Here is a 27,827-nt window from a genome sequence, read left to right on the forward strand (position 1 = left end):
GGGTGGTACCAGGGCAGCTGGGCAGAGGAGAAAGGGCTCAAAGCAATGGCTTGAAGGGTTCATGTTCCTAGAAGCTTGTCTGGGATTTTTTGAGTTGTTCCTGTTTTTTACTCTCAGCCTGTATTGCTTGGCCAGCCAAAAGGTGCTTCTTGCTCTTAAAATCCTGCCTTGCCCCGTTCTGAGCAGGCAAACCTGGAGTCAGAATCACATCAGCATTTAGAGCTTGTTTTGCTGCAAACTGTTTTTCTTCCACCGACCAAGTAAACTCACCTCCACACATGGGAGGTGCTGCAAGTGCTCAGGAAGGATGAAGGGTTCACCCTCCATACCTCTGAGGCTCAGGGTACATAGGAGCATCCCAGAGCAGAGACACTCTTAGAAAGCTTTTGAGGTCCCTGGCACCTCCAGGCTCTTTCCTATGGAGAACTTGGGAGATTGTTTCCCTGTGTCCCAAGACAGTCCTTTCATCCTCATGTTTTTGCTCAGATTGTCATGAAGGATTCAGAAATCCCTTTCAGCTCTCCATCCTCTCCTGGAAAACAAGCCAGAATTTAGGGGACAAAAGCAATGTGGTAGGAAATGGCTTGGTGCCTTCTGTTTTGATCCTGGTGTTACATGGAGCTGGCCTTGCTTCCACGCTACACATTTAAACTTCACTCTGGGGTACAAAAGAGTGTTAGATATTAGTCTAGAAGAACCAATAATGGAATTTTGAGGAGTCATATGCTGTATAAAGTGCATGTGGGATGTGAAGAGGGAGTGTTTCCTGCCATGGGGAGACATTCAGTGTGGCCATTTACAGCCAAGACAAGCAAAATGTTATGCACAATCTTTATAGACAGAATTTATTGGTGAGAATGAGGAGTTACTTGTTTCTCTTGCTTCAGGAGAGTTTGAACCATTTTTCACTTCCTTTGTCCCATATATCCTGGTACAGGAATCCATCAAGGTTAATAAATAAATACATATTTAAGAGCCTTAGGCTAGAGACAGATGCTATTAGCTAGTTAGAAGTGTGACCCTGCTTATTTCTGAGATATTGGAGCAATGATAATAACTCTGCTTTTTCAGGCAGTCTTAGACCTTAATTGCTCTGTCTAGACGATTTGTTTATCCATCCTGGAAAATGTATTTTTGATGGGGGAAAAAAAATCCATAGTTTTCAATGAAAATGATAGATTCTTGATGCTCATTTTTTGGAAGTTCTCCAATTACTGCTGGGCAAATGGAAAGAAAACAGGGAGGCTTTTATAGTGATAAAATAATTGCAGTCAGTAGTTGCAAAGTTTCTCTTAGAGTGGCAGAAAAATAAGAACTTACCCAGGTGTTATTTCTCTTGTGTTATATACAGGGCCATACTAAACAGTATGTAGTAATTATGTATTTTATATTCCTTCTGTGTTTGACATTTTCAGGTTTTCACTGAGTAACATTTAAATTATTATATAAGCACATTGTTTATAAAGCTGTCATTCAGTTTCTTTCTTCTGAGGGAGAGAATCTGGTATTTGCAAGTCAACTTTTTGCCCTGCAATCCAAAATAAGATGTAATAACAATCTGCTTGATGGCTTTGGAAAGGAAAGTAGGATACTTGATAACTGTTCCTGCAAAATGGAATAAGATCAAATGCAGACTAGAAATTAGAAGGCTCATAATTGCTGGTTTCCTTCCAGAAAAAGCTGTTGCTTGAATTTCTTGTGTGTGCTTTTCCACAGGTGTCCCTGAGGAAGCAGGAGATCGAGGACAGGCTCAATGCCTGGATCGTGTTCAATGAGAAGAATAAGGAGCTGTGCTCCTGGCTGGTCCAGATGGAAAGCAAAGTGTTGCAGACTGCAGATGTTAGCATTGAAGACATGATAGACAAACTGCAGAAGGTAAGCAGCAATGCCACTCTTCTTCAATTGCAGTCAGATAACTCATTACAGAGGCACCATTCCTCATGCATTCATTGCTCTTGGAAGTGATACATGGTGTAAAACCAACACACGGGGTTTTGTGAGATGAGCTTTTCTATCATTAGCTCTTCTTGTGTTCAGATTTGGAGCTTAAAGCAGAGCAGAAATGCCACTGGACTGCATTTATTCAGTGTGAGCTGTGGTGGTGGGGCCTGGGCTGTTGGGGTTTTGGGGCACACAATGCACACCCAGCACTGCTCAGAGTGGTGTCCTGGGAGCAGCTCACTGCTCTCAGCACCTCCATCATCCACACAACTGGTGAGCAGAGGGCAAGGAAAAGGTTGAAGGATGGGGTAGGTCTTATGCCAGGCAAACAAGAACCACAGCCAAAATTAAAACCTAATTCTGTCCCTGCCCCATTGGTGCTTTCTAATACTTCTCTATTAGCTTGATTTTAAAGAAGACCATAATTATTCTGCTGTTCTTCCCCATGGCTAAAATGTCTCAGTATCTAATCCCACATCTCCTCTGGGTAAGAATGCCAGCAAAATAAAGCCACTCTAAACTCGAATTTGGGTTCTTTTGAGGTAGCTTCATTGAAAAACGATGTTAAATCAGGAAAGCAGCTCATAAAATTAGAACATTCGATTGCTATTTTTAGGAATACTTACTCCTGGCACTTGCAAGTCTTTAAGCTGCTTATTTTTTCATAGATTGTGAGAGAGCTTCTTCACTGAGGTTTTCTTTTTGTTTTTAGTGAGAGCTTTACGTGCTAATGTAAAACCTCAGCAAAGCCTGACTTCACATCACACACGTGGGAAAAGAAACACATATTTTTGTTTTGGTATCATTGTTTTGTTTTGCCCTGTAATTAAAGCAATGTTTGTGTATGTTTATCAGGACTGCATGGAAGAAATAAACCTGTTCAGTGAAAATAAGCTTCACTTGAAACAAATGGGTGATCAGCTAATCAAGGCTAGCAACAAGAGCAGAGTTGCAGAAATAGATGATAAACTGAACAAAATCAATGATCGCTGGCAGCACCTCTTTGATGTCATTGGAGCACGGTAAGAAAATTATTTTTAATGTTTTATGTGAGATAAAAGTCAGAGGTTTGTGTCCTTGACCATCAGAAACAGTGTGACATGACTTTCCAGTTAAGTTGGAATTTATTATTGGGAGTCAGGCTGAAGGGAATGCTTTTCTTTTATAACTTATTGCTGTATTATGACACCAAGTGTCTTAATTTATCCAACAGTAGAGGGCAGGGTGTAAGAATTCATATGAAATAAAATTTTAATGATGGGAGCTTTTTAAAAGGAAGAGTCAAAGTGATCTCTCCATTCCATGTGTTGAATTGCAACCTAATTTTTAAGGCAGCTTTCCTAAAAGCATTAGGCTTTTTAGGAGAGCCTCCCATTTTAACACAAGCCTCTCTTTCACTCTGTCTGAATGCACAGAATTTAGGAGTAGACTCTATTCTGTCTCTGCAGACAGATTTATATGATAATGTTCCTCTTTTACATTCACAAGTGTTTGAAATTTCATTTAATACCAGTGCTATTTCTTTACTCAGTCTCCCTCTTAAAAACAACTGAAAGACCATAAGAGTTTCTTTGAAATTCACGATTTTCTGTATGATGGTGAAGTGAAAAATACTGTCAGTTGAAATGAAAACCAAAATCTGCCCAGTCTAGTCAACAACCTCTTCTTAATGGATTAAGCATCTTTATTATGCTTGACAGAGTAAAGAACATCGTGATCATTTCAGTATTAGCCTTACTGAGACTATCCCATTTCATCATTATCTCTGAGTTTCTGCCACAGCTTGGGAGGAGGATGCTGGGCTGGTCTTGCCTCCTGCTGAGTTTGTTGGTAATCCAGAAATAATAAAGCCAACACCAAATTGGTGTTGGTCTCAACTTCTCTCCCAAGGTTTTGTTCTGCCTGTGATCCCCACTCTGGGCTCTCAGCAGCTCTGTTGCTCAGTTAAATTTGGGACAGATAATGCAGGTGCTTGTGCTGTGACAATGTAGTGCTAACTGTGCTGGGCCTTAATCAGGAATGAGATCTGAATTAATGGTGACACAGGAGCTGTGAATGATTAAGCAGAAGCTGCCTTCTCAAGATGTGACACTGCAGATAGACTTGCAATGGTTGTCTCAAGGTGTCTGGTTTTGATCTGGTGTAGGAAAGCAAGCTTCACTTCAGTAATTGCACTTTTTCTGTTCTCATCTGATAGTAATGTGTCACATTTAAAGCTTTTTTATGATCATTTTTTGTTCTGCTGTATGTTGGTTTTGAATTGTATCAATTTTAAAATGCACTGTTTTAAAAGTGAGGTATGCATGGCACATTTCTGATAATCTTTAGGAAAACATGCTAAAGAACTGATGGGGCATTTAGAGAGAGATCTGGCAACTGTATTCCAGTACTCTGTAAAAAGGACTTGTCTACTTGGTGTCTTTAAAATATTTAGCTTCAGGCAAGTGTGCAGTGGTGCTCTGAGGTACATTGTTGTGGATTTGTCTAGAGCATCAACAAGGCTCCCAGTATTTGGTTTCTAAGTGGATATTGCAGCTGCTGGGGAATTGGTGTGATGCTGTATGAGTGTTCCTGTGTAATTAATTCCAAAATATCTGTAATGTGCCAGCTTCTACTTCTGATTTCCATCAATTTGATGCTCAGGACCAGGGTAATGAACTGGAAGGACCTGGCAAAATGTGATTTTAAGCAGCTCTCCTGGTGGCCCGAGATTATCAGGCAGCCCTGTGGGCTCTGCTGGTCCCCTCTGAGTTAATACTAAGAGAGGTTCAGCATATGGCAGTGTTTTGTAGCACCTCTCCTCCCTCACCTAATCCACCTTGCTGGGGCAGGCTCTCAGCTGCTCAGTCATGAGTAACCACCAGGCCAGACACTCACAACAGACTCTGAGTACACTCCTAAGAGTTTGTTTTGCCCTGCTATAATCTTTCAGCTTTCTGCTTTGAGTTTGCTGCTATGGTGCTGGCTTGCCACTGAGATTTGATGTCTGAAGGAATTAAATTAGACATCAGTTGACTGAAATGTCCACCTCACTGAGGTGTGCTTTGGGGCAAAATGAGGTTCCTCCCGTGCTTTTCAGTAGCCTCTCTCAAGCTCAGGTGATGGTGGGGAGGCAGCAGCTCAGCCCATCACCAGTGTGACACAAATTGGGCATCTTTGAGGGAGAGCAGAGAGGAGCAAGAGCCTTGGGCTGGAGGTGAGGTGACCTGTGAGTGTGGGTTGTGATGCCCTGTGCTCACAGACTGTCCCCTTCCTTCTCAGTTTGCTTTTGCAGAAACTGTTAAAAAAATTTTTGTATTGATAATGGATAAGGATAGTGGCAGAATTTTGTTGTCCTTGCTGGATTAAGCCATCATAGTCCAGAGATCCTCTCACAGAGTGTGGAGGCTGGAGGGAATGGCACAGGGGCTGTGCATCCTCTGCAGCCCTGCAGATGAGACTGGGGCACTGCACAAGTGCTGCCTCATCTGCAGACTGGTGCAAAGCCCTTTTATTGGACACTGCTTCATTGCCTGGGGAAAATAAGAGGAAAGGAGGAGATGCCTCTGGCAAGGAGTGCCACAGGGCTTGGAGGGTTTGAGGGTAGGGGAATGCTCCTGGAGAGAAGTGACAAATTTTGACTGGGATGCAGAGAAAACCTTGTCTTTCTCCTGAAAAAAAGTTGCTTGTAGGAACTTATTTTCACAGCACATCCATGAAATGAGGAGGTGGTTTCACTCCTGTCTTTTCAGATTAGTAGCTGTGGCAAGTAAAATTGAAGTGAAAATTTTCTGAGGTTTCAGGTGCCAAATCTGTGACCACTTGAAGCTCTTTTTTTGACATCTTCAACAATTTCTGTTAAACACACAATGAGCTGCTACCTTTATTTGTACTTGCACTTGGCTCCCAGTGGCCCACCCACCATCACAGGGACAAGGACCAAATTTCAGTATGTCTTCATGGTAGGCCAAGATTTGGGAAGGAGGTGAACTACAGAGCCAGACACTGAGTAGGAGAAAAAAGTGTATATTGAATAGCTGTGTTCAAGGCCAATTCTTTGGTTTTGGGTGTGGAATCTGTTTTGTAGATGGGCACTTTTTGATCCTGTGGTTCAAGAGTGAAAAATAACCTGTATCCACAAAGGAATCTAATTGAGATTTATTGCCAGCTTCAGTTCTGTGGTTGCTGATGTCCCCATGGCTGTCCCTGCAACCTGTGTAGGATTTTATCTTCTCTGCAGTGCAGTGCATGGCTGTGTGATACCAATATGAAACCAAACCAGCCTGGAAGCCAATCAATGCAGAGAATTCCTCCTGATAGCTTATTTCACCTTTTTAAACCAATAAACGTCCTGGGACAGATGGGCAAATTAGGTGAGCTCCCCATTTAGTCCTTGAAGTGATTCTCTTAGTTCATGGTGACAAGCTCAGATTTGCCATATGGCTGCACTTGTAGGACTTAACACTTTCATTATCTGCCTGTGCTCAGCCTGTGTGGTGACAAAAGCTTTGCCTCGTGTGTTGCACCAAGCCACCGTCTGGCTGCAACTTGGAAGAATCTCAAAATGTTAATTTTCATGGGATAAAGTAACCATCAAGGCATTAGCATGCCAGGAGAGGAGAACAAATGAATTCTGTTCAGCTCGGAAGATACTCTTACCACAGGGGGTTTGTGCTGGCTCTTTGTTGAGCGATGAGGAATAGAAACATATTAACAGGCAGAAGGGAGTGTTGTGCTGACTGTGAAGGTGGACACAGGAAATCTCTTGGTTTTGTTACTGAAGCAGTAGGAGGAGGAGTGCACAGGCTGCCTGAGGGTGGTAGACAACCAAAATCCCATGGAGTGGGATTTACATCCTCAATATGCTCTGGGACAACACTCCTGGAAAGCATCAACAGGCAAGGACTAGCAAGGAACTGTGTTGTGCACGGCATGTTCCCTTTCCTGGGCCATCCAGCCCTGATTCTGACTCCTCACTTTGCTTCCCAGCCCAGTGAAGAGGAAATGTTTTCCTTCTGCATTGCTGTTTGCTTGGTGCCTGCAGTCAGGCTGGAGGAGCACCCCGTGTCCCCTGGGGGTGTCTGCACTGCCTGGGGCTGTGCAAAGCTTTGGGTGCTGCTTGAGCCTTCATTAAAGCCAGCAGCTTCATCAGGGGCTGCCTCCAGGAGTTTTGGGTCTGCAGACCAGTTTCTGCAGTAGCTGATGCTGCATTTATGTAGCTCTGGGCATCCTGCAGCTCTTGCCACTTGTTGCCAAGCTGTGAAAAGGGGATGCCATTTCTCAGCTGCTCTGGCTGCAGGCACACTGATGTGTTTTCTTACTTGGTGGGTCTAGTCTGTGTTTTCAGCCTTGTGGAGAAAAGCAAAGGTTTTGTGTATGTAGCAGGAATGGGTTCAAATGACTGTGACCTTTAAAGCAAGCATGAAAATTCAGGGAAGCAAGCAAGGTCAAATGTGCCTTCTCGTTCTCTTAAATGCAACTATCCTTGGCAGCTGGGTCCTTACCCTGTGTTTGTTAGCTGCCAGCATCATTGCATTGTCCAGAAATCTTAAACTGCTACACTCAAGTCAGCCCTTACCTTCCTTAATAGAACTTGGAAGATTGAAGGTGTTTTCAGCTCATTTCCTGCATACCCTGGGGGGACTGAAATTCCCAAACAGACTGAAACTTCTCAAGTTGCAAAAAAAAAAAAAAAAAAAAAAGGGGAAGGAATTGAAACTCTCCAGTGACATCACCTTGTGCTGTGCTGGGGGTCCAGGGAGGCTTTATGGGGAGTGCAGTGAGCTGCCAATTCCCTCTCCTCCCTTGCACCCTCACTGTGCCTGGGTTGCCCCAAAATTTGCTCCAGCACCAGCAGGCCCCAGATTATGGGTTTGGGAAGCAAGTGAGTTCACAGCACACCCTTCAGCTGGTCTCTATTTATTTTCCACCACACTGGTTACCCTTTGGCAGGGCAGACAATCAGGCACCATGTGTTGGTGTGCTGTCCTACCCTGTGGCAGCCCACAATCAGTGTGGGTGCACTCTGGGCTCAAAGGTCTTTTTGAATTGCTGCAGATCAATATTACATGGCAAGGGAAGCAAGATATGCTGCAGGGAGGCCTCCCCAGGTAAATAAGGCAGCAATGTCCAGCAGACTTGTGCTGGTTTGTGGCAGTAGCACTGTAAAATCTCATTCTTGGTTTTGGTTTTTTTTTGGTATACAAAAATATGTGGATGGTTGAAATCTCCCTCACAAAGTGCTTGCTTTCTTTCCATGTTCTCTTTGTCCTTTGAGGATTACACTTCTCTTCAGTGTAAAAGCTGTGACAGAATCCATTATTGTCTCAGGCATGATGGTTGGGCTTATTTTGGTTATGCAATGTGTGCAGGGAGAAGGGGGAGCTGGCAGAGCAAGGGGAGTCCTTGTCTTCTGCACACCATCTTCACTCCTAGTGTCTGCCTCCAAAGCTGGGGGTTATTTCTCCATTTACTCAGGTCAACCATTTCAAAGAGAGGTTTTGAACCACTCTGGACAATAAACTGTGAAGGTGACTGGGCATGGTTTACCTATGCAAATGTCCTGAGCCCTCTCACAGTGTGCTGTGTCCTCGCAGGAACTGTGTGTTCTGCCATGTGAGCCATCAGCAAGTCAGTACAGGTCTGTGGAAAATTACCTGAATACTGGAAAACCTTTGATTTCAAAATCATTCTTTGCATTTTTGGTGGGATTATCACAACTTCTTTGGGTTTTTTTTCTGCTCTTGGCTGGGTGGGGAGTGACTTGTAACCCAAGGTTCTCCAACTTCCGCCTTTTTTTTCCCACCCCGTGATCTCTGGCAGTCATAACACACAGAAATCATGACAGTGTGTTTTTCCACAAACGAATGATATCATAAATGAAGATTAGGGGTTATTTTGCCTTCTGGCATAACAGGCTATTTGCAGTGGAGGCCTTCTGCCTGGTCTGGAAGGTTAAAGAGAGGACAGGTTAGTGTGTGGGAGATTTAATTCGTACTTAAATACCTGGGCTATAATGGTAAAGGCGAGAAAGCAGAACGCAGGGGAAGTAAGGATACATCTTTGTGCGTGGTGCCTGTGCGTGGATGTACGTGTGCTCGTTTTTTTGGGCTCGCTTCAGACTGACTCTGCTGCAAATCAGCCGGGTCTGAGGCTCCAATAATCCCCGTTTCTCCCAAGAAATGAGCACCGCATCCACCTTTCCCGGTGCCGGAGGCTCCAACCCGCAACCTTTCTGTCGCCAGCCGCGGGCGGCCGCCCGGCGTGCGCTTCCTCCCGTGCTAACAATTCTCCCGTGTCAGAATAAAGCTCTGGTGGTTTTGTTCTGAGGAGGGATGCGGCCGTTCGCCAGGTAAAATCCCAACGCAAAACGTAAGGGTTAAAATAGGGGGGAGAGAGAAAGAAAGAAAGAGAGAAACAGAGAGAGAGAGAGAGAGAGAGAGAGAGAGAGAGCGAGCTCCGGTGTCTCCCCAGCTCGGGGTCGGGGAGGAGGAGGACGGGCGAGCCTCCCCCCCACAGCCGGGATGCTAAAGCGGCGAATAAATAGGGCATCTGTGGAGGAGGGGTTTCCTCTGCCATGCCTGCCTGCTCGCACACACGGTTTCCCCCTTGCAGCTTGGGATTTGCAGGCTGAGGAATGGTGTTCCCGTGCGAACCGTAAGTGCCGTGTGGGTGCCGGGTGCCGGTGGGGTCTGGCGGAGCCGCGGGGGGAGCGGTGCGGTGCGGTGCGATGCGATGGATGCGCCCGCTGCTGCGGCTCCCTGAGGCCGGCGGGCGAGCGAGTGGGAAGTGCGGCACGGCAGCAGCAGCAATTGTGCTCACGGGCCCCTGCCTTGCCATCAGCTGTGCTTGGGGCTGGCACCCGAGGCGCCGGAGAGCCTTGACAAGAACCTTTTCTCCCCCAAAGCCTCCTGCGCTTCTCCGTGCCCGCACACAGCCCGGGGCACGGGGCTGCTGGCACGGCCCGGGAATGGCCTCGCCTTCCATGGAAAGGCCTCAGATTCGCCTTCGGCATCACCTCTCCAGAGCGCGGCTTTTGTCCCTCGCACGGTTGTTCCCCCTGCGAGTCACTGAACAAAGGTTCCTGGGCTGTGCATCTCATTGCTTGGCCGCTGGTAAACAATCCTGTCAGCTGGCAGGGCCATTTCAGCCCCTCCTCCTCCTCCAAAGACATGCACGGAGTCGCTTTTTCTGGTGACATTTGCCTTTGTGAAGGAGAGTTTGGGACAGATGTTAGCATGTTTTTTCATTATTTCAGACGCTAAAATTTGAATGCTGCTATTTACCTTATCTGAGCTTCCCCCCTACCTTTTCCTGCAGCACTTTGACAGCTAAAGCAATACAAAATGCATGTCCTAATGCAATTCTTTTTGTTTGTGTGAATACATTTCAATCAACCTGGAAGCTCCTCCTACTGCTAGGTAATTCCTGAGTAGTTACTACAAGTACACTGTGCAATGAATTCTGCCTGAGACAGGTTAATGCTTTTCCCTTGTAACCCAATACTGGCAACTTCATTGTGGGTATTAAGACCCAAATCCAATCTCGAGTCAAGTCAGTTAGTCCTTCTGTTCACTTTTGCAGCCAGCTTGTAGTTATAATCTCCTACTTTTGTTCTTTTTCTGCCACTTCTATTGTGGTGTAAAGATTAAAATATTTTAAAACTGGCTTTGTTTGGCTTATTCCAGGCAACTTAAGCATGTGTCTGAGTGCTAATCAGGGTGGATTTTTTAGCTTGGCCCATTGCAAAGAACAAGACAAATCTGAATTTGTTGGGTTTTTTTTAGTTCAGTGCTGATACTTTTATTGTATTTTTTTGTATTGTTACCTTTTTTTTTTCTTTCTGGAGGCATGTGGAATTGTGGCAGGTGAGTTCTCAGTGGGAAGTGAACAATGGGTTAGTAGGAGTTTTCCTGTAAACAGGAAGTTTTTCCTGTTTGACCAGTCTCAATTAACTTGAGATTCACACTGCGTAGAGAAAGAATTCAATCAACAGTGGTGGCACTTTCCACCTTCAGCAAGAAGCTGGTTTTCTCTGCTTCACTTGAACTTTTAGTGCTGTTAATTCACTGTGTTGGGTGATTGATACCTGGACCGGGCAGGAAGCTTTTGCCCCCAGGCTTGGAGGTGTGCACTTTGCACTCCCACCCAGCTTCCAGAAGGGCTCTGTTTCCCCAGAAACGGTCAGCATACATCTCAAAAGAGTTCATGAAGTTTCTTTCATGCAAAGATCAGGTGATTTGTAAGAGTATTTTCAGGGTGCAGATATGCATCTGAGTATGGTGGTTGCAAATGAAGACTGTTGTTGATTTGTTGATTTAATTAATTAGTCTGTTTCACTCTTTTCTTTGAGCTGTAGCCAGGCAAATGGCAGTTGCCTGTGACTTCTGTGCAAGCTGAGGATGCTCATGTTTTTCATCAGTTTAGGTCTTGTTTCAGTTTAGACCCCTGCCCTTTTCCTTGGGCTCTGTGTCTGCTGACAGGAGCAGATCAGCCAATGTGAATGTCTGGACAAGGCTGCCTTCCCATTTATGCCCTGCACTGGTGTGAACTTCTCTGAGGTTTTTGTCTTCTTTGGCTGCTTAGCTCAAGTTTGAGATGAATGGCTTTAGAGCATTAAGGGTGTTTAAATGACTGGCAAATGCCAAATTCTATCGAGAATAAATAACAGATTAATTGACTTAATTACAATGGTGTTTCTAATGGCATTTGCTAATGTAAATACAAGCTCTCAGTTCCACAATGATGCTGTCTTTGAGACTATTGCTTCTGGTAACACTGGAAGATAAAGATCCTCATGGTGACATTCATAACTTGAAAATCAGAGTGATTTCTAAGCCAAAATAATATTGGAGTGCCAAAAGCCACACTTGCATTCTAAAATTGTTGCTTTTAAAATGCATCGAATGTACTTTCAGTCATAAATATATTTATTTATGGCCTAATATCCTTTGGTTTTGCTTTGGACTTCCTTGGCTGTGTTCATCTATCCACTCTGCAGACTGAAGAAAGACCTTTAGCACCCTGTGAATTTTTCTGTAATGCAGCTTAGGGATGGGAAGCAGGTGGATCGAGGCAGAGGAGGGAGCCCAGGGAGGCAGAGATGATCTGAGCAGCACAGTAAGCTGTGGTCTCAGCAGGTCAGCTGTGCCATCAGATGGTCCCTGCATGTGCCTGTCTCCAGAGCAGCTGTGGGAAGCACCACAGGAAATGCAGGAGGTGAATTGCCACAGAATACAGTCAGGGACAGGGCAGAGATCAAGCCTTGCTTTCCTCCTGACTGGCCTGAAGTCATGCAGAGTTAATAATGCTACAGCGTAGATGTTTAGCTCAGACTCTTCCCTCCTGTGCTCAGCACAGAGCCTGTATTGTCCATCTCTCCAGGGAAAAGGGTTCCTGAGTCACCTGCCTCTGGAGGGCCACATGCCTTGGGCGTCACTGGCCCTGCTGAGTGTTGTAACCAGCCAGAAGAACTGATGGGAACAGGGCACAGGGAGAATTAGTTCTCCTGGGTAAAATAACTGCCAGCCCATGACAGCACAAGAAAATGGAGCAATGACATGTTCATTGAGTACCACTTAATATAAGCAAAATCAAAAGCAGCAAGATTTATACAGTAGCTGTTTGCTTGGGAGCCAGATGCTGTTTGCATACAGGGTTGAACTTGGGACCAGAGCAGTGAAAAAAAGCTTGTTAAGAAAAGCAAGAGCAGCTAAATGCTTTTGTCATCCCCTGGTTTCCTCTCAGTCAGCTGCAGCAGTGGAAGACAGAGTCTGTGTAAAGGGGCAGAGGCAGGTGCTTTGCACCAGAGTCAGCAGCTTTGTGGGTGCAAGGCAGGAACAAGCTGGACCATGGACTTGGGCCAAATCCTTCAGGCTGGCTTGCAGGATTACATCAGTCAGACAATACTAATTTTACTTTTGGAGAGTGCAGAGTTGCTAAATACCTGCCAGGAGCTTCAGTGTAGGACTGTGTTCTTCTTGTCCTCCTGGTAAAACTACTGAAGGTACTGCCTGGTGCTTCTGGGACAAGAGGTGTAGGGGAAACTTTCCATGCTGCTGATCCATATGTGACCCTAAATTTTCTGGCCTTACTCTGTAAACAGTAGGACTGAAATCCAGCAGGATCATTCCCATATCTCCTCCAGAAGTCCTTTACTTTAAATCAAGTGTCTGGCTGACGTGTGTATCCTCTTTGGTTACCTTAAGGTTGTTAATAAGATCAGTTGTTGCTTACAGGGTGGCATATTCATTATGGATTAGGTGTCCTGCATATCTTCAGTTGTTGTATCATCAGGCAGTTGCAAAAGCCATTCATTACAGCCGGTTTGGACCACTCTCCTCTAAAACTTGCCAGGATAGTTTGGCAGCAGGCAGGACAGTGGGCCAGGAAACTGTCCAGGTGCCCTGTGTGGGCACTTCTGCCTTGGAGCAATCTGTCCCTGCCTGCATTACATGAGATCACATCCCTCAGCCTTTCCCAGTCCTGTCTTGCCAAGTACATCAGGGCTTAACTCAGACCCCTCAGCAGTCTCCTGCATTTGGGGACATGCAGTGAACCCCTTGTACAAGCTGTCCTTGCAGTGCCGCTGCTGGTTTTGTTTGTATGGTGACATTTCCCAGCCTCTGTGGCCAATGAATCAGAAATGTTTCAACCTTTTCACAATATAGACTTAACTTTTTGTGCAGCACTTGACTTAAATAATTGAGGCTCATCTTGATAGTTGTTGGACTAGTCAGTAGCTAAAGGTTTAATTTGTAAGTTTGCATTTTAAAAATCATATGCAAGGTTCAAAAATTGATCCTAAGGTACAAGGACATAACTAGAGATCAGGAGACCAGCACAGGGAAGCAATGCTGGCTAAGAAATGGGCTCTCCCTAGGACATGGGTGGAATGATTTCATCTGACTTTAGAGTCTGCAGTGTTGATATTTACAGTACTGCAGGGTAGCCCATTGCAGTTCATAGGGAGAAATATGTGCTTTTTGGTACAGTCATCTCATCTTGTGATCTGGATGTTTAAGACAGGTCTGATACAAGTAATGATTTTTTTTTTCTTCATTATCTACCAAGGTCTGGATGACAAGCTCTGAAATAAGTCTGAAGAGATAAGTGTCACCCTGGTGTTGCCTTTTTAGTCATTTTTGTTGGGAATTGCAGTAAATGAAATTTCAAGAAAAATTTGAGACCAGTGAGGTAGTTCACCAGATATTCCTCCAACACATGGAGACAAATTTGCCAAAATATAAAAGCATGCTATGTGGGTAATTTGAGGGGCTGATATGGGGGTTTGACATGGGAATATGCTGCTAAGGCTGGAAGTAAAAAATAGTTGGTCTGCAGTTTGAGAACTGTGCTACAAACAGCTGTAAGAAAAGTAAATGGTGTCAATGGTTCATTTTCTTGTCCACTGCACAAGTCTCCCTGGCCATTTGATATTCTCCACCATCAGGATTAGGTTTTTAAATTATTCACCTGTCAGGAGAGTCTGGCATATCTCTGCATGTTTGTGTGGTGTTTAGAAGAGCTTTAATGTTGTGGTGCTACAGGTTCTATAGTAGCTGTTGTTCAGGCCTTCTCTCCTGTCAGCATCCAGAGGGTGCTGAGGCCCTGGCACAGGTTGCCTGGAGAAGCTGTGCATGGCCCATCCCTGGAAATGTTCAGAGCTGGGTTGGATGGGGCTTGGAGCAACCTGGAATAGTGGAAGGTGGCCCTGCCCATGGCAGGATAGAGCGAGGGCATCTTTCAGGCCCTTCCAACCCAAACTGTTCTGTGATTCTGTCACGATGTTGGACTGGTGGTTTGTGCAGATTCTGCCTCTCTTGGCACAGTAGTACCTTTTTGATTAGTGTGAGCCTGTTGGTTGCTGAAGATGACACTGAGCAAAATTCACGGCAGGAAAATCAAACCATAGATACCCGTTTTAGTTTAAGTGGCAAATTATGGTACAAATTTCCACTTAGATGAATGTCCAGTGCTCCCTAGCAGATGAAAATTCACCTTGCTTATAGAGTTCCATTAAAGCCTTCACCCAAGTCCTGCTTTCAGCTGTAGAGCAGGGTCCTGCTGAGCCAGTTTAGGTAGGTTTTGGCTAAAACACGGCTCTGATTTACAGGCAGCAGCTTGATGCGACATGGCTTCATAAAGCCATGCCTGTCATCAGCTCCTGCCAGCATCTTTTCCAGTGATTGACCATCTTTGTAACAAAATGTTCTTCCTGGTTTACTTAGGGTGAAGAAACTGAAGGAAACATTTGCTTTTATACAACAATTGGACAAAAACATGAGTAACCTTCGCACCTGGTTGGCCCGGATTGAGTCTGAGCTTTCCAAGCCTGTTGTTTATGACATCTGTGATGACCAAGAAATCCAGAAGAGACTGGCAGAACAGCAGGTGGGAAATAGCAGCAGCCAGAGTAAATGAGCTAAGATGCTGCTGATTGGTCCTGGTATAAAATCACCTGTTTCTTTTCTTTAGTGAGCCCTCCCTTCTGACTGTTTGCTTTGCATGGCGTGTTCCTGCCAAGATGCGTTACACAGAAAATTTTTATTTGCTTGCAATTATTTCGGTATTGTCTTGAATTACCCCCACATCTCCCTGCCCCCCTTCACCCAAGGAAAACATGCAAAATACAAACAAAAGCCAATTTGCTCAGTTCAGTACAGCAGACTTCCTGAGGACTGGGCAGGGCACACACAGTGGGCAGAGTACATGAGGATGACTTCGACTGACAAGGCGTGAATGCTGCTCTCTGCAAAGAAATGGGATTTGTTGTGTTTCCCTCACTGGCTCCAGCTCTTGTCCCTTCCTTGCAGACAGCAGAGCAAGCTTGGCAGAGCAGGATGCTTGGGCTTTGGAAAGTGGATTTGTGCAGACACACCTTTGGCTGAGGTTTGGTCAGAGACAGGCTCTGAAAATCCCTCAGGGCTGGGGGAGCTGGCACGTGAATCCTGCTGAGACAACAAGTGTGAACCAGCCCTGCACTGCTGGCTGTTTGTGGGCATTTATCCAAGGCAGTGGCTTACCAGGGGATCTTAGGAGAGGAGTTGCATAGTCCTGCAGTAAATTTTGTCTAGCCAGCAGCCAGGCAAGGAAAAGGAACTTCTCCAAAGCACAGACTTGTAGGTGGAGTCATCCTTTGCTCAGGGCTGTGCTGTAAGTCTGGCCAGGTTCTAAGTGCTTGGCTGTCATCTAGCCTTTGTGTTAAAGAGCAAAACTTGCCTAAAAACTAAAGATCAAGAATAAGTCTGTCAAGTTTGGAAGCTTGAACTTTTTATGGCATCTGCCTTTAGGAACACTTATTGGTATCCTTCCTATCCTTTCCATCTTTTCTCTCTGGTTTCTGCTTTTGTGTCTAAGGATCCCTGAGTGAAGCAGACCTGGGGACTCTGTTCTCTGCTGGTTGGTGTGGCTGTGCTTGTACTCATGTCCCAGATGTCACAGGAAGGGCCAGCTACTCTGTGACAGGGTTGGAGGTGGCTCCCACTGACTGCGCTGCAGGAACTGGTCAAACACCAGGAGCCTTGGCCCTGCACCTCTCATGGTTCCATCTGCATTGTGAATGGTCATGTAAACAACAAAGAAATATTTTCTTCCCATTCAAACCTTTTGCATTCTCAAAGGCCATGATAAATTGCCAGGCAGAGCAGAGCATGAAGCACAAAGGAATTGTGTCCAAACTAATTTATTTTTATTATGAGCATTCAAGATTTAGCTCGCTATTAGAGCCATCATTTGCTGCTCAGAGCTACTAATTCTTAATTTTTTTGGATGCTGTTTTAAATACAGACCTCTAGGCACCTCTAGACTCTGTCTACAGTAGCTTTTTAGCAGGCTGAGTATGAGAAGACTGTGCTGACTAAAAAGACCATAGTAAAAAGAAAAGCTGTTTTTGTTCTGCATTAGTGAAACATTTGTCTCAATGAGACAATAAAAAGATCTTTCCTGGCTTTAGCTGAACAATTATTTCAGCAAGAGCAGAGCAATGGTGAGAAATATGCCCTACAGGCTTCTTTTATTTGACATCCATGACTGGAAAAGCTTTACCTGTGCAGTCTTGAATAATGAAATTTAAAAGCCTTGTGTATGCACAGAGGTGTTTTATGGCATGTTTGTTCAATTAAAGGATGACGATTACAACATGAATAATATTAAGATTGCAAAGATGTTTCACTAATGCAAAAATCTAGCAGTGTGTAGTCTGTTAAAGCTCTCTGGGCAATGCTATGCAGAGTTAAGGGAATGATACCTCTTGGAGCTCCGTGTATGTTCCTCACCCTCTCCCTTAGTTTGTTATGTTTGTCTCATTTAATGCAGTCAGGTCACTTGGAAAACAGGAGGGATTCTGTCTAGGCTCTTCCATGAACCCAGGCATGGCTTGAAGTAATGAAAGTGTCAGCAACATTACCATTAGAATTAATTAAATAAAATTACATGTTAGAATTTATTTAATCTGTGATCAGAATTCTCATTTTCACTAATACACCTGTAAATTCAGTGAAATTTAATGAATTCAGAAGACAGTTTCTAGGTACCAGTAGTGAGACTGAGCCTGCTCTCAGCTGTGGAGCCTGTGTTGAAAGACATTGATGCTCATATCTTGTTCAGTAAATAGCTGTGAATCCTTAATAACCTGTAAAATATTCTGTTGGATGTCCTTCTGGCAGTCTCATCCATGTGAAGAATTTCATTTCTACATTTCTTAAAGCTGTTCATTACTACAAATCCCAGAAGCCATATTTTGACTATTTATGGCTCAACCTTTAATTCAGGTACCCATGTAACCACTGAGAACTGCCACTGAGTGATTCTCAACTCCTTGCAGCTTGTTGACTTGTGGGAAAAATCTTCCTTTACTCATTTTGTATTTACTACAAGCTGTGTCTATTTTGGATGGTTTTATTTGTTTTATTTTGTTTGGGGTTTTTTTTTTTTTTTTGAAGTCTAGAGCAAAACCAATTCTGCTTCATCTGTTGACTGAAATCAGTAAATACCATTTGATGGGAAGTACAATTCATTTTTGTCAGGAAAATACTAATTTGTGTTTGTTGCTCTAGTGTTATTCAAGCAAAAGTCTCTGTATCCTTCATTAGAAAAGCCAGAAATGGGTTGAAAAATGGCATTGTAGTGGCTATTGTCATTTTATTAAAAATTAAAGTTGGTCACATAGTACAGATTTACCTTTTCAATAAAAAATATTTAGATAAGGCTTTTTTTTTCTGTCTTTCAATTACACTGACTTCAGGAGTAGTGATGGGTACAGGATGAAAGGCCAGACTATTGTGGAGGGAAGTGCAGGCTTTGGAAGAGAAACCTGTAGTGTAGATTAGTCAAAAGGTCTTTTCCAGACCCTTTAAAACACTCTGTCAGAAGAGAAGCCCTACAAGAGGGATTAAGAAAAGCAGTGTACCACCAGGTCCTTGTGTGCTGTGTTTGTGTTTCATGCTGCAGCCTGTGATCAGTCAATAAAAAATGCAAGTGCTGCTCTAGGAGTTCTCTGATGAGAGAACTTTCAGGGTAGTAACCTGATATAAGACAGTCATCTTGTGCTGTCAAAATTAGTAAGAATTTATTTATGGTATAGGTAAGGTTTGGATTTTGAATTCACATTAAAATTGTCCAGACTGTTAATGAGAAGATTGAGTTAAGACTGAGACACCAAAGGTGGACAACCCTTTTTTTACATGTTGGCTCTCTCCTGACCTGTATCATCTGCACAGCTCATTCTGCAAGTCTTTTTTAAAGCTAAATCAGCTTTTCTTGACACGGGAGTTGCTCTTTCCCCATGCTCTGCAGCATTTTGAAAGGGCATGGGTGGGATGTAGCCATGCATGTTTCCTTCCAGTGACACTGTATGTTTCCTCCCACTGACACTGTACATTTCCTTCCACTGACACTGTATGTTTCCTTCCTGTGACCCTGTATGTTTCCTCCCACTGACACTGTACATTTCCTCCCACTGACACTGTATGTTTCCTTCCTGTGACCCTGTATGTTTTCTTCCACTGACACTGTTCTTTTGCATGGCAGGACCTGCAGAGAGACATAGAGCAGCACACGGCGGGCGTGGAGTCCGTGTTTAACATCTGTGAAGTCCTGCTGCACGACTCAGATGCGTGTGCTAATGAGACAGAGTGTGACTCAATCCAGCAAACCACCAGGAGTTTGGACAGACGGTGGAGAAACATCTGTGCCATGTCCATGGAAAGGAGAATGAAGTATGTCTCCTATTCTTACCCTACAGAAACCTGGGGCAGCATTTTGAGGAAATTCTGTAGCTTTTGCCACAAGCTGAGTTTTGAGGAGGAAAAAAGAATCCAGAGTTGATGGTTAGCTTGTGATAAAACCTTTCTGTTTTTGCTCTCTCAGAATCGAGGAAACCTGGCGTCTGTGGCAGAGGTTTTTGGATGACTATTCTCGCTTTGAAGATTGGCTAAAAGCATCTGAAAATATAGCAGCTAGGCCTAATTCTTCAGAGGTCTTGTACACACATGCAAAAGAGGAGCTGAAGAAATTTGAGGTGAATCTTTTTAACTGCTTTTTTTATGCTCAGCATCAGGCTGCTGAATACTTACTGTCTGTGCAAAATGCATTAGTCTCTGGAAAACACTGGTTTGGCATTGGTAGTATAGGGAACATAAATAATTTGGTGAGTGTGCAGCTGCTAAATGTCTGTTTGTTTCCAGATTTTTTTTTAATGTGGAGATTACAATACTTTGAATAGATACTTAAAAGTTTAAAGCCTTGCTTTTTATAGGCAAGAGACTTTTGTAGTGCAATATTTATTCTTTTCTTTCTTCTAGTTTGAGCAGATGGTTTAAAATATGGGTCTATAAAATCTGGATTTAGTTTTGCCATTGGCAGGTCTGTTTTTGAGGGGGAGGGCACCATCTCTCTTGATGGATAATACCCACATGCTGACTGTCACCAGGCAGTGAGCTGCTGGCTTTGCCTTGCAGGCGTTCCAGCGGCAGATCCACGAGCGGCTGACGCAGCTGGAGCTGATCAATAAGCAGTACCGGCGCCTGGCGCGCGAGAACCGCACCGACTCGGCCAGCAAGCTCAAACAGATGGTGCACGAGGGCAACCAGCGCTGGGATAACCTCCAGAAACGAGTGGCCTCCATTCTCAGGAGGCTCAAGGTAGTGCCACAGCGGGGTGAGGGAGTCAGGAGCACTCAGGGGATGCTGGTTTTTAGCTTCTTTTTTCTGCTTCTGTCAAGGTCAGGATTGAAGCATTAGAGACATTTCGTATTCAGACTTAGATGTTTATTATTTCTTATTTATATTACAAGTGATGAGTTTTAGAGCATTCTGCTAACAAGCTACAAAATGGCTAACTATCTTTTCTTATAAGGTCTATCTAATTAAGAAATGACACCTAAATTATTTTTCCTTTTAACTCAATAACTGATTACTCCAAGTCCGCAATGCACACTTTTCTGTCCTATTACAAATACTACCCAAACTCATGAAAAAGAAGGACTAGCCTCCACTCTAAAACTTCTATTTTTATATATATATATTTATATATTTATATATATGTTACTGTATTCTAAAACTTTAAACTCTCAAGTTTTCTACTTAATGATATTACACACTTGTAATCAAACTACACACCCAGAATCCCAGTGCTATTAGTCAATTTTGGAAGCCTTCTCCACAGCCTCAGGTCAAATGTAGTATTCTCTTGTGGGTCTGTGCCTTTCAACATAGAAAGTTTAAAATTCTCAGCATCCAGGGTTCTGCAGGAATTACTCATGAGCAAAGCCTACATCAGAGCAGCTCTCTCTGTCCTGAGCTACTGGCATAGCAGGGGAGCTCTGGAAGGGTCACTGAGTACATGGCATAAACCTCACCTTGGTAGATTGGTTTTTGGTAGCTGAAGAGAAGTTTAAATGAAGAAGGAGTGCAAATTTTGAGAGGTCAATTGCAATACTCACTACTGCTATCACACTTTGCTGTTACCCACTTGTAATGGGTGGATGTGTTCATGCTCTTGCACCTTTCCATAGATAAGAGACAGAGAGACAGAAGGGACCCAAGTGCAGATATGAAGTTTCCAACTCAGCTCTACTTCGTGCCAAGTTGTGATTCACCAACAAGGCATTAAAGATGGAGATGTGATAGAAAGCAGCTCCTGCTGTGCTGCCTGCCTGATGAGGAATGTTGTTGGAGTGTATTCCAAAGAAGCATCCTGCTCATCAATTAATCTGATCTCTGGGCAGATACTCTGCGCTGTGCCCTGGGGGAGACTTGTCACTGCCAGATTTTTAAATATAGCAGTGCTGTAAGCAACAGGGAGACAGAGAGAACTGTTAGCTCCCCAAAGTCAGTGGATGAGACAGTGAAAGCAGTGATGGGGTTTGATCTGTGCAGCTATGAATTGTTATATTTGGGATTTACATAATCCCTTTTCTGAAAAGTAAATCCACCCATGAGAACATGCAAGCTGCATGTCTGTTAGCAGTGTCTGTGGGACATGCCATGCCAAACAGTGCATTAATTACACTGCTGTGGTCATACATGATCCAGCCTCTCCATTGTAAAATCAGTAAAAACTGATACTAATCTCATAGTTTTAATTATTTTAATTAGAGATGAGGGTTGCTTCCTTTGTTTATCTCTGTTTTAAGTTTAGAACAAATTAGATGTTAAGCCTCAGTCCAAGTAATTGTTGCTGGTATAATGATGTGGGAGAAGGATTGTGTGGAATCAATAATGTAATTTTATAGAAGCATCTTGAACTGCTAAAATTTTACTCCCACTTTTGTACAAATAGTGTGCTAGTACAGGGCACTGTTCTAGCATCCCTACAGGAAGAGGACAGGTTTTATCATGGCATGCTACTGTTTGTGTCATGATGGCCTTTGAGGTGAACAGGAGTTGTGAAATAAAACACTGATTGCAGAGAGCCCCTGTGACCTGTCTCTTTTAGTAGCTGAGGTCATGTAACACTGGCTCCTCTTCTCCATCCAGCACTTCACCAACCGGAGAGATGAGTTTGAGGGGACGAGGGAAAGCATCCTTGTCTGGCTCACAGAAATGGACCTACAGCTGACAAACGTGGAACACTTCTCAAAAAGTAACTTTGATGACAAAATGCGCCAGTTAAATGTAAGTATCCTTCTGAAGCAGTTGTTTACTGTAGCCCAGTGATCCTGTTGGGCTGCCCTTGCTGGCAGAATCATCCATTTTCTGTAACTTCACTGTAGCCACCACATCTCTCTAGGATTATATTTGTTTGAAGACAGCAGTAAATTTTAAAGACATATTGTCTGAATCAAGATTAAGCTGTGCATTATTTAATTCAGATTCAGTGTTCAGGCTCGGTTCTGTCCTGCCATTTTCTCCTGACAGTATGTGTCAGTGACAGTGCTATCTGGCCTGGAAAGCAGCAGATGCTCCTTAACAGTAAGAGCTACATTCCTAAATTCAGGCATTATTTTCTGGTGCAAATCTTTTTTGAGTTGGCATTATTGTACAATCTCTCCTCAGAGCTCATGTTTGTAGCTGGGAATTTCAGCAGAAATTAGACACCAGGAATGTGCAGTGATTCTAAGGAATATACTAGTTCTTTCCTACGTTATCATTTCTCCTGTCTCCCTGCACTGCTACTGATTTGGGATGTAGATTTACTGTTGTGTAGGCTGGAGACCCAAGAAACCAAACAAACTTCTTGGCTACTGAGAAAAAGATTGTGTGTACCAACAGAAGAATAATCTCTGATTAGCTGAACTCTTGTATCATGATCCCCTGCATGCTCAGGACACTGCAGCCATAGTGATGTACACATGAGTGGAAAATGCCACTTCATTTAGAGCTGTAATTCTGCTCATAAAACAAACCTTTGGACCTCTTGAGTAAAAAGATATTTGCCAAATTAAATTAGACAGCAGTGTCAATGGTTGCTTGTCTTTCACTGCCGTGAGCTAGAAAATAGGGAGAAACCTTGGGCTAGAAAGAGGCAATGGAGAAGTAATTATTTTTCTTCTATGTTCCAAATAGGGTTTCCAACAGGAGATAACATTAAACACCAATAAGATTGATCAGCTAATTGTTTTTGGGGAGCAGTTGATTCAGAAGAGCGAGCCTTTGGATGCCATCCTGATTGAGGATGAATTGGAAGAGCTTCATCGGTACTGTCAGGAGGTGTTTGGCCGAGTTGCCCGCTTCCATCAAAGACTGACTTCAAGGGATCCTGTAAGAAGCAGCAGTTGTTTCAATGCTTTGACAAGATTTTGGTGTTTGAATTGCAATGCTTATTTTGGTTTTTGAGTTGCAATTGCTTACTCCTAGCAGCTTGACTGAGTGGTTTAATCTCCAGTGGCTCAGGAGCTCTGCCAGCCTTGCTAAATCTTTGTTGCCAATCCTTTCATGCCTCTCCATCTGCAGAATCTGGATAGTAGCATGGAGGTTGTTCCTAAGGTTCAGAACCATATAGTTGTGCCTTGAAGGCTTCAAAACATTTTTGGTGTTTTTAATATCACTTTGTTTTCCTTACCATCAATAATGTGCTTAGAATATCTCTTTATGTATTTGTTTGTCCACTCCATCTGTCCAGTTTGTTGTGAGAGCCCTGAATGGGGAACAGCATGCACTTTGCTTTTCCCTGGGAACTTTCAGATGGTTCTCAGTTTGCTTGGCCTCAAGAAGAAAGAACATCTGTTAGAAAGCTGAGTAAGGAAGGAACATGAACAAGTAGCTGTTCACTCCCGCCTGAGCATCATTTCCTGACTGACCTTTTTAACTCTATTTGGAACTGGGCACTCCTCCTGCAAACTGGACAGATGCTGTGGTGGTGGTTGAGTGCCTTGAAAGAGGAGAGGTAGCTGCTGATATGAGGATTGGATTTGGCAAAAGAGGAAGAAGGCAGAAATTATGTTTCCCTTTAATTTTAGGCACATGGTGCTGCAGCTGACCACAAAACTGTCTTCAGTAATATTGTGTGGTTCAGTCAGTATGTCATTAAGATCTCTTGTAAATCTTATTAATATGCAATAATTACTTGTAGGGATTGGACGATGAAAAAGACAACTCTGAAAATGAGACAGATCAAGAAGACTCCAGAGAAATCCAGAATGATCCCTGGCATAAGAAAGCCATCACTGAGGGGCCCTCATCCACACAGTCCCTCTGCCACCTCGTGCCCCCGACTCAGGGCCATGAGAGATCAGGCTGTGAGACCCCTGTCAGCGTCGACTCCATCCCACTTGAGTGGGACCACACAGGTGATGTGGGAGGTTCTTCTTCTCATGAAGATGATGAAGAAGCAACATATTACAGTGCTCTGTCAGGTGAGAACCAATGTCCAGCACTTTGGTTTGACATGGACAGCTGGAGGATGTCCCTGTGTGGGAAGGGAGGGAAATTGAAGTCTTGCTCCCACCTTGTTGGTTGGTTTTCACATTTATAGATGTGAGCAGGCTCATCTCTTATATGAAGGAAATGGTACTGTCTAAAGCAAGCTTTTGTTTTTAGAAACATAAGAAGGTTTTAGAAGCCTTAGTATTTAAGAATGTTTGAAAATGGTACCAGCCACTTTGTTCTTTGTCTTTGCTGTCCTTCATTGTTTCAGTTGTTTTTAATAGCTGGAAGATACTGAATAGTGAGGAAAATGACATTATTCTTTTTTCAGATGTAGAAATCACTGAAAACCCTGAGGCATATCTTAAAATGACCACAAAAACTTTGAAAGCATCTTCTGGTAGGCACCTGCTAATGCATGTGTCTGAACATGGCAATCTCCCTGTGCTGCACGCTATATTCCTCAACCTCTCTCATACGTAATGTCTGACTTCCTGCCTTGTGTGGACACCATGTCTCATCCTGCCATGGTGTTCTTACGCTGCAGTATCCACATGGACATTAAAAGCAGTCAAGAACACACCATTTAGATTTGCCTGGTAAATGCCAAGGTGGTTAACATGCATTTCATTGTACTGATCCAAAGTCTTTTGGTTCTTTCTCGGTGGTTTGCTCTGGGTAGTATCAGTTTTTGGTTGTTTCTAATTTTGGTTGCATAACTACTGAAGGCAGTAGCTCCAACTCTGCAAGTATTTTTTTTTGTAGTTTGTGCATGACAGAACTATGTGTGTCCTGTCTGTTAAATCCAGAACAAACATTCTCCAAACCAGGACATGTCTAACTTGTTCCCTCTGACATGTTGCAGATGTGTGATAGTTATTGTTGGGATGCAAACTTTACAAAACCATGGTGCAGCCTTGTCTTTTGTTGGTTTTTTTTTTTTTTTTTGAATACTCTAACCTGTATTCAAGCATTTTCCAGAAGAAAAAAGAATGTCCCATAACTGCATGGCTCTCATCTCATTACCTTGAAACACTGTTGATGTTTTGCAAATGTGCATGCTTTGCAAGGAAAGCTGCAAAACTGTCATTTTTATGCCATAACTTGATGCCATTTTATTCAAAGCGCTTTCTAACTTAATACAAAGCAACAGCTTCCTTGTGGAGGTGGGATCTTGCACTCATGGTGTGTGGTTTTGGTTTTATTTGTTTCAGGAAAGTCTGTTTCAGAAGCTCGTCCTTGGCATTCCCCAGGCAGCCCAGTCTGCAGGAAACACAGATATAACCAGGCAGAGATGGTTGGAAATGTGTTGTCTGGACCAGAGACAAGTACTCCCTATAAACCAGGCTATGTGAGTTGGAGGCTCTGTGGGCACTGAACCTGTACTACAGTCTGTTTCTTGTTCTGTGTAACTCCACCCTCTTCCCTTCTCCAGGATCAAGGAAAAGAATAGTTGAGGTGGGGAATTTTCACTTCACACAAACTTAGGCATTATTTCTGGTGGTTCAGGTTGGACTCCTGGTCAGTCAGGGTCTGGAGGAACTTCCTTCCTCTATTGTCATAAGAGAAGTCTAGGAGAATTTAACTCCCACAAAGGACAGGGTATGAATCTCTTGATACTTACTGACATATTTACCTTTCCTAAGCAAATTTGAAGAGTCTTAATATGCAACACACCATTTAATCTGCTTCTATGCACTGAAAAATGTGCCAAAATGGCTTATTGTCCATTGGTGCCTCAACCTTGGTGGCTGTTTGCCAGCCATGGCTTCATCAGCAGCTGCCAGGCTCAGTGGATCTGGAGCCATTGTCAGCACTCTTCCAGGCAGGGTGGTGCTGGTATCTGGCTGCTTTTGTCATCATTAATCCATTGTCAGAGCCTAAGAGTCAATATTACCAAGACCCACAATCCAAAAAGAACACCAGCAATTGTACATTGTCTGGAACAGGTAGTGCAAAAGCAATAAATCTGCCATGTCCACTCTTGCAGCCATTGGCATCACCATGGTGTGTGTTTGTTTGCTGGAAAGGCACAGAGAGCCAGTGTAAACTGGCAGCAAAGCTGCAGAAGCCCAGTGCTAAATGTGATGTGCAAAAGCTCAGCAGCAGCCCAGCCACCCCAGAGTAGCACAGATTAGGCTGGACCTTTGACCTCCTGTTAACCTGCAGGGCTCACTCACCCACCAAAATGTCATTCCAGGTGAAGCAGCTCAGCTCTGCCAGCAGCAGCAGCAGCAAGGAGAAAATTCCATCTGCCAACATGAGCGATGAGGAGCCCCAAGATGACCAAGAACTTGTGAACATAGCAGCAACAGAGAAGCAGCCAGGTACAGAGCATTGCAGTGGCTTTGGGGCTCTGGTGTTTGTCCTGTGACTCTGGGAAGACAAAGCAGACATGGCACAAAAGCAGCATATTTGGGAACAAAAAAAAAAAAAATAATGTATTTTGCCAAATTTCCAATCCACTGAGCTCCCTTCTCATGTGGTTCTGTCCAAGCCATGTGTGCTGTTCAAAGCTTTCACATTTTCTGCCAGAATTGAGATTTTTCTTTGATAACATACTTCTGTCTCTTTGCTGCTTGTAGTAAATGGGAACAATTTCACTTTTGTCTGATACTGAACACTTCAGGGGCTTCTAATCAGATTTCAAACCCAAGGTTCTGTCTAAAAGAAGAGTGCTATGTGGAGTTCCTGGTACTCCATATAACAAGATGCTGCAGCTCCCATTTGCAGAAATATTTGTTCAAAGCTGGTAATGCATTCTGTTCTCCAGTATCTTTACAGTGATCCTTTCATGCAAACAGACCAGCAGGCTGGTTCTCTTGACCTTTTAGGATCTCATATCTGGTTTCAGGTGCTTGAGATTGTAACAGCACGTTGTACTGCAGTCACAAAAGCAAATCATGGGATGAAAAGAAGGCTGCAGCTGCATGCACCAGCTCACTCACTTTGTTTCTCTGGTCTCACAAATAGTCCAGGGTTGTGTCCCTCCCATGTGTGGGATGAATGGGAATAACCTGAGTGGTTTGGATGTGCTTTCAGAAAGTGTCACTGATCACACAGGTGGCATCTCCATGTCCTTTAGCACTGAACTGATGAAACAATCATTAAGAGTCATTAGAAGGCTTTGGGTTGGAAGAGACCTTAAGGTTATGTAGATCCAGCCCCCCTCCCATGAGCAGGGACACCTTGCAGCAGACCAGCTTGCCCAGAGCCCCATCCAGCCTGGCCTTGAACACTTCCAGGGATGGGGCAGCCACAGCTGCTCTGGGCACCCTGTGCCAGGGCCTCAGCATGGCCACAGAAAGGAATTTCTTCCTAATCTCCAATCTAAACCTGCCCAATTCAGTTTAAAGCCATTATCCATTGTCCTATCACTCCATGTCCTTGTCAAAAGTCCCTCTCCATCTCTCTTGGAGCCCCTGTAGGCACTGGAAGGGGCTCTAAGGTCTCTGGAGCCTTCTCTTCTCCAGGCTGAACAGCCCCAAATCTCTCAGCCTGGCTTTACAGGAGAGGTGCTCCAGCCCTTTCATCACCTTTGTGGCTTCCTCTGGGCTCTCTCCAGCAGCCTCACATAGACATAAAACCCAAACCCAAGTCCTA

The 27,827-nt window shown here is 43.9% G+C and overlaps 1 protein-coding gene across 4 annotated transcripts in view; it reads left to right on the top strand.

Annotated features, from left to right (window-relative positions):
* Positions 1–27,827, top strand: part of LOC102072960 (nesprin-2) — a 181,891-nt gene that overhangs the window by 147,018 nt on the left and 7,046 nt on the right. For 3 of the 4 annotated variants that reach the window (XM_074542222.1, XM_026796308.2, XM_074542221.1), the window contains exons 100-111: positions 1,717–1,875; positions 2,797–2,963; positions 15,150–15,312; positions 18,949–19,136; positions 19,288–19,438; positions 19,878–20,060; positions 21,897–22,034; positions 22,926–23,120; positions 23,932–24,214; positions 24,556–24,624; positions 25,439–25,575; positions 26,425–26,551. In XM_074542222.1, the coding sequence (XP_074398323.1) occupies positions 1,717–1,875; positions 2,797–2,963; positions 15,150–15,312; positions 18,949–19,136; positions 19,288–19,438; positions 19,878–20,060; positions 21,897–22,034; positions 22,926–23,120; positions 23,932–24,214; positions 24,556–24,624; positions 25,439–25,575; positions 26,425–26,551 (1,960 nt within the window). The remainder of the gene's footprint in view (positions 1–1,716; positions 1,876–2,796; positions 2,964–15,149; positions 15,313–18,948; positions 19,137–19,287; positions 19,439–19,877; positions 20,061–21,896; positions 22,035–22,925; positions 23,121–23,931; positions 24,215–24,555; positions 24,625–25,438; positions 25,576–26,424; positions 26,552–27,827) is intronic. The other variant, XM_026796309.2, reaches the window with a different exon arrangement.

Source organism: Zonotrichia albicollis, chromosome 6 (assembly GCF_047830755.1).
Source record: "Zonotrichia albicollis isolate bZonAlb1 chromosome 6, bZonAlb1.hap1, whole genome shotgun sequence".
In the NCBI taxonomy this organism is placed as follows: Eukaryota; Metazoa; Chordata; class Aves; order Passeriformes; family Passerellidae; genus Zonotrichia; species Zonotrichia albicollis.